General features: G+C 46.1%; 2 protein-coding genes across 5 annotated transcripts; both read right to left on the bottom strand.

Moving 5' to 3' along the window:
• Nucleotides 1-75: 75 nt before the first annotated feature.
• LSM10 (LSM10, U7 small nuclear RNA associated) lies at nucleotides 76-1167 on the bottom strand. 2 transcript variants are annotated; one of them, XM_075047242.1, is made up of 2 exons: nucleotides 1128-1167; nucleotides 76-675 (listed from the first exon to the last, which is right to left on the bottom strand). In XM_075047242.1, exon 2 carries the CDS (start codon nucleotides 666-668, stop codon nucleotides 297-299), a length of 372 nt encoding a protein of 123 aa, XP_074903343.1. In that variant the 5' UTR covers nucleotides 669-675; nucleotides 1128-1167; the 3' UTR covers nucleotides 76-296. The 2 variants fall into 2 exon arrangements, with proteins under 2 accessions (XP_074903343.1, XP_074903344.1); XM_075047243.1 differs by having other exon boundaries at nucleotides 1076-1163.
• Nucleotides 1159-13243, bottom strand: OSCP1 (organic solute carrier partner 1). Of its 3 annotated transcripts, none has more exons than XM_075047240.1 (11): nucleotides 13079-13227; nucleotides 11281-11310; nucleotides 7407-7561; nucleotides 6540-6707; nucleotides 5829-5909; nucleotides 5166-5269; nucleotides 4658-4786; nucleotides 4045-4114; nucleotides 3204-3343; nucleotides 2415-2478; nucleotides 1159-1349 (listed from the first exon to the last, which is right to left on the bottom strand). In XM_075047240.1, exons 1-11 carry the CDS (start codon nucleotides 13188-13190, stop codon nucleotides 1233-1235), a joined length of 1170 nt encoding a protein of 389 aa, XP_074903341.1. In that variant the 5' UTR covers nucleotides 13191-13227; the 3' UTR covers nucleotides 1159-1232. The 3 variants fall into 3 exon arrangements, with proteins under 3 accessions (XP_074903341.1, XP_074903340.1, XP_074903339.1); XM_075047239.1 differs by lacking the exon at nucleotides 11281-11310 and adding an exon at nucleotides 10706-10860 and having other exon boundaries at nucleotides 1165-1349; nucleotides 13079-13208; XM_075047238.1 differs by lacking the exon at nucleotides 11281-11310 and having other exon boundaries at nucleotides 1165-1349; nucleotides 13079-13243.
• Between the last annotated feature and the right edge of the window lie 354 nt (nucleotides 13244-13597).

Genomic DNA, 13597 nt, shown 5'->3' with positions numbered 1-13597 from the left:
CCGAGCAACAACCCCAGGCTGTGGCTTTGGCCAAAAGGGCTTTGTCTGGCCATCAGAGGAGGGACATGAATAGTCAAGAACAAGAAATGAGCTGAGAGATCACAGACCCTTTTAAGCAGGGTTATTCATTACAAAAAAAAATTAACTGTGCTACCCCACCAGCCAGGGGAGCAGCAGAGCTGCGAGTCCCTGGGCGAGAAGTCTGGGGTGAGATGTGGAGGCGGCTGGCAGTCCGGTCAAAGGGGCAGCTCCATCCCGGCCCTGCCGCGGGCAGGGCTGCGGGCAGCGCCGGGGCCTCACTTGTGCTTGGCACGAGGGAACTCCTTCCTGCCCTTGTCGCGGCCCCCGAAGTAGCGGACCCTGTGGATGGCCTGCAGCTGCCGCTCGATGGTGGCCCTGATGTCCACCTCGTCGGGGATGTGGACGTAGCGGACGTTCCTGCCGGTCACAAAGAGCTCGTCCAGGCGGGACACCGTGCCCTGCCTGTCCGTGAAGGTCACCTCGGCCAGCCGCATGTTCATGAAGGCGTCCACGTTGGTGACGCGCCCCGTGGCCGTGCTCTCGTCGCGGAGGTCCACGGTGGTGACGTGGCCGTGCAGGCCCTGCAGCAGGATGACCAGGCTGTTCTCGGCGATGGTGCGCTCCTTGACGGAGTGGCTGACGTCCATCGCGCGGCTGCGGCGGGGAAGAGGGAGACGCCGTGCTGCGCCCCGGCCGGGCGCCCGCCTCCGGGGAAACCCACCCTCCTCACCTTGCACGCTCGTACGCGTACGTACCACCCCTTGCACACTCACCCGCACGCCGCCCCTCTCCCAAGTTGACTCCTCACATTCTCCGTGTGCCCCCCCCTCCCCGGCCCAGCACGCTGGGGTCCTCGCCGCCTGCTCCCCTTGCACGCTCGCTTGCACGCCGCCCCTCTCCCAGCGGTCGCTCCCGTTCTCCACGTGCCGCCCCTTGCACGCACAAACGCTCCTCCCGCCCTTGCACACTCCCCCCCCCCCCGCTCCGCACGTGCGCTGCCCGCCTCCTCCCCTTGCACGCTCGCCCGCGCCGCTCCTCCCCTTTGCACACGCACCCCGCCCAGGCTCGGGCGCGCGCCGGGGCCGCCCCTCCCCTTGCACACTCACTCGCTCGCTCGCTCGCCCGCCCGCCCCGGCGGCAGGAAGGGGCGGCCCCGCCTGCGCACTGCGCCCCGCCGCCCGCCCCGGCCCGCCCCCGCCGTTCCACGCCGCTCAGAGCCCGTCCATCAGCGCCAGCAGGTCCTCGCCCTTCCCGGAGCTCGCCGGGCGCGGATCCGCCACCTCCAGCTCCCCCAGGATGCGGGAGAGCTCCGCCCGCCGCCCCGGTTCCTGCGGGGAGAGACACCGCGTCTCAGCGCGCCTGCCCCGCGTACGCGGGCCTTCGCTGGGGTCTGCTGGGCGGACTGGGATCTGCCCTACCGCCTGCTAACGCGGGCCTTCGCTGGGGTCCACTGGGCAGACTGGGACGTGCCCCAGGGCCTGCTAATGCGGGCCTTCGCTGGGGTCTACTGGGGGACTGGGACATGCCCCAGCGCCTGCTAACGCGGGCCTTCGCTGGGGTCTGCTGGGTGGACTGGGACGTGCCCCAGTGCCTGCTAACACGGGCCTTCGCTGGGGTCTGCTGGGGGACTGGGATGCGTCCCAGTGCCTGCTAATGCGGGCCTTTGCTGGGGTGTACTGGGGGACTGGGATGCGTCCCAGTGCCTGCTAAGGCAGGCCTTTGCTGGGGTGTACTGGGCGGACTCGGATCTGCCGTACCACCTGCTATTGCGGGCCTTTGCTGGGGTGTACTGGGTGTACTGGGACGTGCCCCAGCGCCTGCTAACGTGGGCTTTCGCTAGGTTCTACTGGGGGACTGGGATCTGCCCCAGCGCCTGCTAACACAGGCCTTCGCTGGGGTCTACTGGGCGGACTGGGACGTGCCCCAGTGCCTGCTAACGCGGGCCTTCGCTGGGGTCCACTGAGCAGACTGGGACATGCCCCAGTGCCTGCTAACGCAGGCCTTTGCTAGGGTGTACTGGGCAGACTGGGACGTGCCCCAGCGCCTGCTAACACGGGCCTTTGCTGGCATGTACTGGAGGGACTGGGACTTGCCGCAGCACCTGCTGACACCTGCGAGCCTCTTTAAAATGGGCCAGCAGGCAAATGATCCAGTAACAGTTCTCCATCCTATGCAGCTAAAAACTTCCTCTACCATTTGTCAGGTTTCAAGTTCTCCTATTAAATAGTCCCCAAATCCACAGGCTTGGCAGAAAATACTGCCACTACTTATTTATGAGCTTAACTGACATAGGGGAAAAAAAAAGTATTTTTAAAGTTACCACTCTGGGTGAACCACAGTTCTTAGCAAGGCAGAATGATGAGAATCAAAGGTCTGAAACACACTGTACGTACCTGCGTGGCTTCTATGTTGATAACCTTGTAAGATAGCTCCTCTGGTCTAGTCAATGCAGCGTGTCTTGATAAAAAAACATGAAAAGAGTACTTAATCTCATGAAGACATACAAATAAATTATAAAAATCAGATTCCATGAGGCTCCTGCAGGCACAAAGTTTGGACAATGTTGCTATTCCTACTAGGCAAATTAAGGCATTGACCCCAGTTTGGAGACTTTTCCCTGTCTTGGATTTTTTATGCTAAGTGTAGAACAGCAGGAATATCTCTCTAGTTGAGAATAAAAGCAGGTAAAATCATTCTGCAGAAATCACATAACAAAAAGTCTTGTTACCCTTGTACTCCCTGCCAGGAGGGGGCTACAGTGTTCAAGCCTCTCAGGCTCATCACCTCCATCAGTTATATTCTTGCCTCTAAAATACCTAGATGCATTTGGGGGAGAGGAGAGCTAAAAGGGCTGAAGGGATGTCTCTGTTCCATGGGACAGAACTAAGCACAGATTGTCACCTGCTGCTGACCGCCACTGTCACGTGGAGGGAATGCAAGGCTGTGCATCACGGGAGACACCAGTAAGGGAAATGGCTGTTCTTGCTGACAGCTGTAATAAAAAGGTCAAGCCAGGGAAACTGCTCCTCTTTTGTTCCTGTGGGGACCATCTGGACCAGAATAACAAAATGCTAAAAACCCTGCTATTCTGTCCCTAAAGCTGTTAAGGGCCAGCTTTTGTCTCCAGGGCTGTCCACATGGCACTACAGCACAAACCCCAACCAAGAAGGACTTGAGCATACTCTTCCTCCTCGTCGGTTGTGAACAAATTCAGTCGAAATCCTGTCTCACTGCCCCCGGGTTCCTTGATCTCCAGACCTCCCAGCAGCCTGGCCAAAAAGTTCAGTTCTTCTTTAGCAAGAGGATTAGGGACTATATTCTCCTGCAGAAAACAGCAATGGGTTCATTGGTCAGGTTACCAGGGAGATGAGGACTGCAATAATTTTTGTGTTTTCTGATTTTACATAAATGTTCTTCAGAGTGATATAAATACATTTCTGTGTTGTTAATGGTACAGATTGTGCAGATAACTAGTAATTATCAGCTATATATTTAAAATGGTTGCTTGAATTTATAGACCCAGGACAAGATAATTTTCCAGCTAAATTGAACAGCTGAGAAATCTGTAAAACCAGCTTTCTGTTTTCTGGAGAGATTAAAATAGGAAGCAAGTACACCATTGCATAATCCTGCATGTAAGATTCTTTAGGAAAACATGCCCTTCCCCTAGCTCAGAAGGGACTGTGGAGGATTGGATGGGGCTCCGAGAAGGCAACAGAACAGGTTCCCCTGAAGTTATCCCATAACTGCAGACTAAAAAGATGGTTATTGTTTCCCTGAGAAAGGAAATGAACAAAGGGGAAGATAGTGCAACTGTATAGTAAATGTTTTGGAGATGACAGCTGTGGGTGTTTCATTCGGTGACCCCATCTATTAAGAGACAAGGGAAGCAGAATGTAAAATCTGGTGGATGTGGTGAAACTGCTCAAAGGAAATGCTCCCACCATGTGTGACCGGCTGCAGGACTCACTGACACAGACTAGCTAGCCAGTTAACCAGTGACAGGAGCAGAACAACACTGACCTTTGCATGGGATGCCAAGTTTTTGGATGATCCTGACATGTGTGTCTCTACTGGCCGACTAACACTATACCTAGAGGGAAAAACACATGAGGAAGAGCAACCTGTTACTTGTATGAGATACAGGAACTGGAGGAAGCAGCACAGTATCTACGATTTCAGGATATTTTTCTGAAGACTCTAAATAACTGAAATGAGAAGTTACAGTTCAGTTTTATGGAGTATCAAGGCACTAAAATGTGTGAGCAACAAAGCTGTAAGAACACTGCTCTCTCTTACTCTTTGAATGGAAAAATTACATTAAGACAAACATAGAGAAAAGAAAGGATTTCTTGAATACAGTTAAAATTAAATTACATTTCATATAATATGCAGTACCAGATAAGAACACTCTTTACTCAGCTCTACTGCAGACATAAATCAAACTTTTGCTCTTTTCCACAGCTCTTTATACACATCTGTCCACATGCGTTCTGTTTCAGGACATCACTTTGTAAAAAAGTCAAGCTGTTGATGGTGAAAGGCAAAAATACACAAGGCTGAAGATGTGCTTCTGAACAAATCCATAACCATCACCATTTACTTAATGTTTCTATGTAGGACAAATATTACTTACATATTTGTTCCAAGTTTAAGGACTCTGTCTCCATAAAGATCAAAAGATCCTTCCCTTTGTGGAGTAACGTAATTTCCATCAGTGGTGAACTCAGTCCTTTTAACTTCATCTCCATTGTGATTAAATATCCTTAAAAGCAAGTTATTATTGAAACATGTTTAGTACTTTTATTACTGATTTTCAGTACTGACTTCCTCTTCTTACTGCACAAGAAAAAGGGGAATAAAACCCTATTCTGTATGTTGGTGAATGCCTATTTTATAGGATAAATTACTAATAGCTAATTTACTGGAACAGAGAATGCCCGACACATCTTAGTATTTGATTGCTGGGTGACTTATTCCCAGATCCTGCCCTTTAAATAGTACTTCCTGGAGGTTCAGCAATCCGTGCAACATGAATGACAGTCTAAGCTCGATTCCTATCAGACCTCTGGGACTGACTTCCTCTGTGAGCAGCCATACATGCAAGGCACTACAAACAGTATAAGCAGCAGTTCAGAACTCACCTGATGAGTCCTGGAACTTCAGTACCCCAAGGAACGGGGCCTGATATGGGCAGCACAAAGCGACCATTAGAGTTTTGCACTTTATCCTTCAGGAAGATAGAGACCTGTAAAAGAATATTCCACCTTTGAGAAAATCAATTACGTATCTTCTGATCTGAATTCTTTGAAGTCTGACCTTGGAGCCTTCCTGCCTAGACTGGGGTAGGTTTCCTAGAGATTTTGGTGTATATGTAGAGACTATGATACAGGCCAAAGCCAGCAATGTACAATTATGGTCCACAGGATGGGCACGCTAATCTAAAATTTAAAAAAAAAAAATTATAAAAATATGCACTGTTAATGCACTTGAGTATGATCAATTTATTTAGAGAATATCAGGCCCCATGACTTCGAGCTCAGGTTCCAAGTTTCATATCAAGTTTCTTCTAAAAGAAAACACATATTTATCAACTAGCAAATCTGTACTAGTAGAGATTCCTTTTTTCATATCATTTTAGAATTATTATTGTAGTAGATGTGCTCAATGTGTGAAATACAAGCACATCACGATGACTGAAAAGCATAAGTAACAAAATCAAACCTACACTGTAATTATAACATACCTTCATATTCTAGCCACAAACTCCCTTTCATTCTTACTGACTAGTTGTATTGAGCTCTTACCCTTATGTGCATGTCCTGAAAAAAAATAAGGAGTGTTTGCCTGATGAGCTGAAATTCACCAGCAGAGAGACAGCTGTATGTCTGGAAAAGAAAAACGGTCATGTAAGGCTTTGCAAGTGTACCATGTCCAACCCAGGTAAAGGTGGAAACAAGTGTATCACAATACTGGTGGCCAAAAATGGTACGTGTGGTAGGGGAAGCAGAAGTTATATAAGGGGGGGCTGCTGGTCATTATCAGTAACTATTATCTGTGACTAAGAGTCTGATTTAACTTCTGCTGAAGTCAGTGGAGACTTTGATCAGGCTGAATAAGCAATGCATTGATTTAAATTGAGCCAGTAGAAAAAAATAACACTTGACTCATAGACATCTCCCTCTCCAGAAGCCCTTTAGAAACATTTAATGACTTCCCAGAACTTTTAACATTTTATGAAACCAGTTCCCTTTCACTGGGAGACTCATATTCTTTGTCCAAAGAATTACAGCAGTTACATGAGCAAAAGTTGCTAACTGGGACACCAATTTGTTTCTCTCAGGTTAAAAAGAGGGGAAGGTCATTTGGATGGTTATCTGAGGTTGAGAACATATCAACCTCCACACTTGATATGGCACTTACTGATGTAGTATTTAGTCTCTGAGATTAGCTTGGGGAAAAAAAATTTAAAAATCTCAAACCACACTGTGTCCCACCATTTTTCTAAGGATTCTTACTTGAATCAGCTGTCGGAAAGTTTCATCCACCTGGTTCAGAATGCCAGGGGAATCGTGTATGAAATCCTTGATCGCATCCAGGTGATTGAATGTGACCAGCAGAATGTCTTTGGGCCGAGGGCACAGCAGCACTTGGTATTTGAAAGCCATGGTCATAAGGTCATATAACTGCAAAGCAACATGGGGAAATTTTGGTTCCATCACAGCAGAGAGCGCGACACTGCTTAGGTAACTTCACGTTGATGTGGAAAGGGATTTAGACACTTAGGCTAGCACCTGCCTGTGGTAAGAAGAACCATTTTAGCTTTGTTTCCTAAGAAAATATGACCTCTGCAATCACATCTTCAGCCCTCCTGTTGGTGTCTCCAACTGCCTTTAAAACTACTGCAAATTTCAACACCACTGACACCTGAGTAGAGGTCTCAGGTAATCCAGTTCCTACTTTTTTTTTTTAAATTGTCTGCTGGATATACTGTTTGCAGGCAAAAATTCTAACACCTGCAACTGCAAAACAGTGAGTGTCAATACAGAAATATATATATTTATACACACCCACATATATATATTTTAATATATATAAAAATATCTGATAAAGAATGCTTACTGAACCTCTTAAAATCAAACATGTAGTTATTAAAGCAGAAATACATAGTTCTGAGGTATCTGATACTACCATGGATTTCCCCAAAGCTTCCTTGGCCAAGAACCATTTTTACAAAGCAAGCAAGCAAGCAGAAAGAGGTCTGTTACAAAATGCTTCAAAACTACAGTGATGTAAAGCCATGTACTAATTATCACAATCAGAAACTTGTGAACGGTAGCACGGAAGTACAGCATAGTCAGGACTGGGCAGGTGGTCTTTTTTACCTTGTCCATGCTTGCCTGGTTCAGTCTCATGATTGAAGCATGAGCTAGCCGGTCATACACTGTTCGCAGAGCTTTCTTGGAATAGAGTTCCTGTGGTTTAAACAGCTCTTCCATAAATTTTTTATTGAACATGGTTGTGATGATGTCATTCATAACTGCAAAGACAAAGAGTCTCTGTTTTTTGCTTCAGAAACAGCACATTCATCTGATTCCTTCCACACTGAGAACTTGGACACTGACAGCTGTGAGGATTGACATGAATGCCTACCTGTGAAAACTAGATACATAGCCACAAAAGAAAAAAGGAGGAGGAACGCCACTTCTTAATGTCAACATTTTTCTCAGGCCCACGTTGGTCTAAGCGAGCAGCACGACTCCTGCTGACTGTCCCCAGGGGCAGAAATGCTACTTGAGCTGTAGACATCAAACCCTGTTTTCCAGTGGGAATACAACTGGTTTTGCTGCCTTGTTTTTACAGCTACGGCTAGCACTTTTCACTTTTTAAATAATTTTGTTTATAGGCTACTCTGACATGTATTATCTATAAAAGCTACAGTTCTGCTTCCTAAAAAGACTGTTTTGCATCGCTCTAGATTTTTGCAAACTATAGCTAGCTGACTCTGCCTGTTTTCTCTTTAGCTTTTGACACAATTAGTCTACTTTTCCTTCTGAACTGAAGCTCCTGAATGATTCAAGGCTCCTTGAAGTATTCGTTTCAAATGGATTAACACTGACAAGTATTTAAGGGAGCATTTGTAACACTGGGGTCTATGTCAGGCCATTCAGGGCTCTTACACAGCAACATCTGCAGATACTAGGGCAGTTCAAAAGCGCAGAACTCTAGACTTCCTTACACGTGCTTCATTTTTTTATGTGTAAATTTAGACATGGAATTGTTATGCAATTTATTCAAGTCATGTAGAGGTCAGGAGTGCTGAGTGTAAGGGCTAGAGGTCAGGAGTGCTGAGTGTAAGGGCTATGTTGTGGTTATTGAGCTTTTAAGGCAAAGAAGATAGAAAACATTTTGCAGTGATTCAAGCAGATGCAGCATCTTAGCTTTTGTGCTGGATCTGATACTTTTATTATATACCTGATACATTCTACAGAGTTATCATGAATAAGCATTTATTTCTCTATCAAAAAAATGTTAAATGAAAATTTCAGTTCACACAAGATTACTGTACAAGCCTGAATTTTCCTAAGCAGATGACTGTTACTGAAGCTCATAATGCCAGCTGATTCTTATGGATTAGAAAAACCTCAGAAGAAGTAATAAAAATAATAAAAAAAATTGAACATATACATAGTGGTAGTGATTAGCTATTTGAAATACAGCTATAATTATTCATTGGTGGGTTGGACACCTGGCTTTTCACAACTGTTGTACTGAAGCTACATAAACAACCAGAAGAGAGTTAATGTCCCAGTCAGTTCATCTTTTCTTAGATGATTAACTCTCTGGGGAACACGGCTAGGTACGCTGTAGGTGCTGAGAACCTGGACACAGCTGTGTTCATGAGGGCAAGTGCCTTCTGATGTGAGTCTCTCTCCTTGCTTAAACCTGATGTGTAAAAGTTTTCTCCTACACTGGTGTACGCCACCGGTGACACACACATTTCAGCACCCATTGCACTGTACCTAACAGGGCTTACTACCTGTTTTAAGTACCCAAACAAGACAGACAGATCTCAGCTCAGTTTCTGAGCAGCATGCATTACAAACACACCTAATTACAAATGGGGGAAAAAAAATCCCTCCTCTTCCTCCCTTCTTTTCAAATAAACTGTCCATAAAACAATCCCTACTTGCAGTCTGAGGCAAAAATCCTCACTTTTTTTTCAGTGGGGAAAATCAAATATATTACTATTAGTATATATTTCATTTTGCAAGTAATCAATTATGACAAAAATAAGAACTTTTGCCTTATACTGCTATCAAGAAAAATATTTTTAAGTTGTTTGTGTATGCTGTCCGTGCAAAGGCTTCTCCTCCATCTTTGCAGAATCACTAATAACGACAACTGCCAGGAGACAGACAACGTCCCAGTACGCTGACTGTGGCTGGTAGATATTTACAGTGGAATCGGAAGATCTGTGTTAACCACACACCCAGCCTTACATAAAACATCTTCTGAAATTAAAACCTCTTGTATTGGCTATAAAAAGAACCGAGAAAGACATTAAAAAAAACACGGTAAAGGGCAAATCTCACATGGTATGTTTGATAATGACACAGCAAAAAGATCTTAGAGCACAGGTAGTCCCTAGGGAGATATTTACACCATTCTAACAATGGAAAATAACAAAGAAAGGAGCGTTAGCTCAGGGAGTATGGCACGCCAAGCAACATAGCATAAAAGCAATTTAGCAGAAAGGGTTTTCATCAACTGGGATGGGGAGGGGGAAACCAAGTATAGGCAATGCGATGGACAGAAGAGAAGCTGAGGATTTACGGTGGTTTTTGCCTACGTGTGCCATGTCACTGGTGACAGACACGTTCCAACATCTAGTGTGCTGTCACATAACATGGCGTGGATGCATGACATGAGACTGGAGTCTTTACACCTGGATTATGCTCGTGCTTCTTAGAAGACATTCGATGCAGCAGAGGGAATGTTATGAGTTCAAAACAGCCACACATTCTACTTGCAATAAGTTTACAGTTCTTAACAAGGTCAAAGGCAGGCGAAGCCGCCTCATCATGGCTTCATCAGCAATAGTCTTGGCTGGTTACTCTATGCAACCTTTCAGAGATCACCCCAAGAGCAGTGCTCATGGGCAAACTTTTTTCTCTCACAAGAGAAGCTGATTGCTCAACATGGGATCTGCATCTGTGCCACTACCAACTAAATATGATAAAGTGGGCTTTCATACAACTCATTTTGGATGTGATAAAAGAGGAATATGGAATCTTTTAGACTTCGGAGATATTGAATGCTGGAAAAAAGCATTCTTGGAAACAGCATGTAATGGTAGCAAAAAAAAAGCTGGGGCAAACTCCAGGATATCAGTATTTACCTTCAGTAAATATTCCAAGCCTACAAATGATGCTTATTTTGAAAAACATGAATCATAACCCTGATCTCTCTTAAAAAGGGGTGCTCAGAAAGACACTGAAAGTTCTACTCATGTTCACCTAGCAAAAAAACCTGAGATAGTTTAAGAGATTTATTTCCTCATCCAGCTCCCTACCACACCCCTTTGCTGGAAGCTACCATTTCAAGGCAGAGTCCAGAAGGAAAAGCGCACACACACCTCAGCTGCTCCACTGCAAAACCTGAAGTCTCAGGTCGAACTCACCTTCTGGGATAATTTCAGTCAAGATGAGCTTGGCTGAAGTGTGAGCACCTGCTCCTTTGTGATCGCTCTGCAAGGGTGGTGACCACTAGCAGAGATGGATAAGCAGCTAGGATGGAAATGCCTGAAATCTTTCCTGGAGTTCACCTGTCAAAACCCTAAGCAATGAATTAAAAAAAAACTTAGAAAAATGCAGTATACATAATATTCCTGCACTTAAGCAGAAAAATAACCTTCATAATGCTCACACAATTATATGCTTGCATTAATATGATGCTAGAAAAATACAAATATAATTTTGGCCAGAAAGACCGCTACGATAAAAAGTTTTGATCTATTTATAGTCTTGGTTAAATTAGCAAGTTATTTTTGAAGCCATATAATTTTGAGATATTGTCTATTTTTTCTAAGATCTATAGTGAAAGTGCATTTTAATGAACAGGTGAGTGTTATTATTCATCTTTGACACTATGACTAGAAGGCTGCAGGAACAGGATACGCTGTGTTAACGTACGATGAGCCTCATGTGTGCATGTAGTGGTGTTTGTCTACTGCATGCAGCTAGAAGATTACAGTACCTCGTTTCCTGTCCACATCTGTCCATTCATCTACACGAAGCATATAAAACAAAAACATCAGTTCAAGAAGTAAGAACAGGAGTTGGCAAGGAAAATGAAAGAAATAAACTAAAAAAAAAAATAAAAAATATCTAACTAATGGACTTTGGTTTTTCCCATCAGCATTCAGCGCTTAACAAGAATGAACTCTTCTGTTACTTGACATCTTTCACTTTCAATGAGCACAGAAAAGATGAAATCTTGCCCTGCCCTTGGAAAAAATCTTGTTGCTTCAATGGAGATAAAATTTTACCCTTGATTGAATCTTAGCATGTTTTGCATTGAGCTTGGAAAGTTTTCAGCTGTTTTTTGCACTTAGAAGTGAACAATATTTGAGTGAACAGTTTTAAGGATTAACAAACACCTCAGTGTGGACAAAACCACATCTCAGTAAAATTAATGCCTGATTTTTTGGAAGATAAAACACATATGTGGATAAACTAGTACAGATCTAATTCTCCTGCCGAGATATTCCACCAAGTATGGCTAATTTAGTTTAAGCTCTAAGCTTAGACCTATATGAACAGTAGTAACATTTTGTCCGCTCATTCTCTGAAGACACACATGAATAATTAAAAATCACACTGCTGTAGTGAAACCTTTGCTATGGTTTAGCACTTCTTCCTATTGGATAGGCAGGAGAAGGAAAAAAATGTAACAACCTCTTCAATATCGAGTTAACACTGAGTTGATTCTTCATTAGAAAATACTAAAGCTTCCTGAAGCACATTCCCCATCCCATGACAGGAAGCTGGAAGAATTTTTAAAAGCAAAGAAGTTTTAATCGATAGGTGGTAAACAAAGAGGTACTCAGCTATAAGCTGGAATTTTTGTGCACGCCTGTGAACGCACAGGGCTCTACTTTTACAATAATTTTGGCAAAATGCTAGACTGACAGATTTTTATAAAAGCCAGACAAGGGTTTCAGAAGCCATATTTATGTTATTTGAAGTTTTTCTTAATTGCACATGCTGCTTCTGCATAGGCTTTACAAAATTATTCCTGGAAACTACTTCTGATTGCAAAGCAATCTGGTCTTCCTGAAACAGCTCAGGACCTGGACCGACATGCCCAAATCCTGAGTTATTTTGATTCCAAAAGTATATTTCTGAAGCTCTAACCTCTGAAACAAGCGCAGAAACACTGAAATATATTTCAATTTCTACCTTAGCTGTATGCATTTCACAAATGAGCTTCAGCAATACCTCTGGGCAGTTATGACCACAGAAACTTCATGACAGCCGATTTACTCAACCGGCCTTACTTCAAATTCAAGAGAAGAGAAACACACACGATCAATTACCGTGACAGCGCGGTTCTGCGGTGGCGAGGAAACCACCTGCCCAAGACTCCTTTCGCCGACGGAGACGGTGATGCCCTGTTACTTTTCGAGCACCTTTCCAGTAACCGTACAGCCAGTATATTCCCATTTATTCCCCTATTACCTACCGGGAGCCGAGCGGGCGCCCGCGGCGGGTCGGTCAGCGGCCCATCCCCTCGCCGGGAGCGGGCGGGCGGAGAGCCCTGCCCGGGGCACCGGCACCTGCGGCAGTGCCGCTGCTCCCGTCCCTCGGGGCCGCCCCGATATCGCCAGCCACTTCCCGGCGCTCTGCTCCGTACCGGGGGCGGCCCCCACGCCGCGGGACCGGCCTTCTCCGCGCTGCCCCGGACAGGCCCCGGCGACCGGAGCGATCCCCGCGGTGGGGGGGGGGGGGGGGGGGCAGAACCGGCTCCGGGAGGGGCCCCGGCCGCCGCTCACCTTTGCGGGCCTTCTCCCCGGGGATGCTCTGGGCGCGGAGGCGCTGGTCCAGGATGTAGAGCATCTCCCCGCCCAGGTTGAGGAACAGCAGCGGCAGCGTCCGGGCCGACATGGCGACCGCCGACCCCCGTCGCCGCCGCCGTTGCTCGGCAACCAAAGGGGCCAATCGGGAGGCGCCGTCTTGGCCGGCCGGGGCACGCAGGCGCGCGCGCAAGCGTCGCCCCTGCGCGTGCGAGGCCCCTGTCAGGCGCTGGGCCCATTCCCCAACGGCGGCCTCGGGAAAAACAAACAAACAAACAAACAAAGAACGGGAAAGGAAATGATTAAAATAACCTCAAGGCAACAAAGAGGAGCTCCGTGCTACCCGGAGCCCCGCAAGACAACCGCACGTGCCACGGTCAGGAGCCCGGGGAGGCTTTGTTGAAAGGCGCGGAAGGTTGGCCCACAGGCGCCACGGCCATCGTACTGGTAATTCTCCTTCAGTCACCGTCAGTGGCGTTTTTGGTGTAACACACAAAA

Source organism: Buteo buteo, chromosome 16 (genome assembly GCF_964188355.1).
Source record: "Buteo buteo chromosome 16, bButBut1.hap1.1, whole genome shotgun sequence".
Classification (NCBI taxonomy): Eukaryota; Metazoa; Chordata; class Aves; order Accipitriformes; family Accipitridae; genus Buteo; species Buteo buteo.
This window is presented reverse-complemented; position numbering and strand designations above follow the sequence as displayed.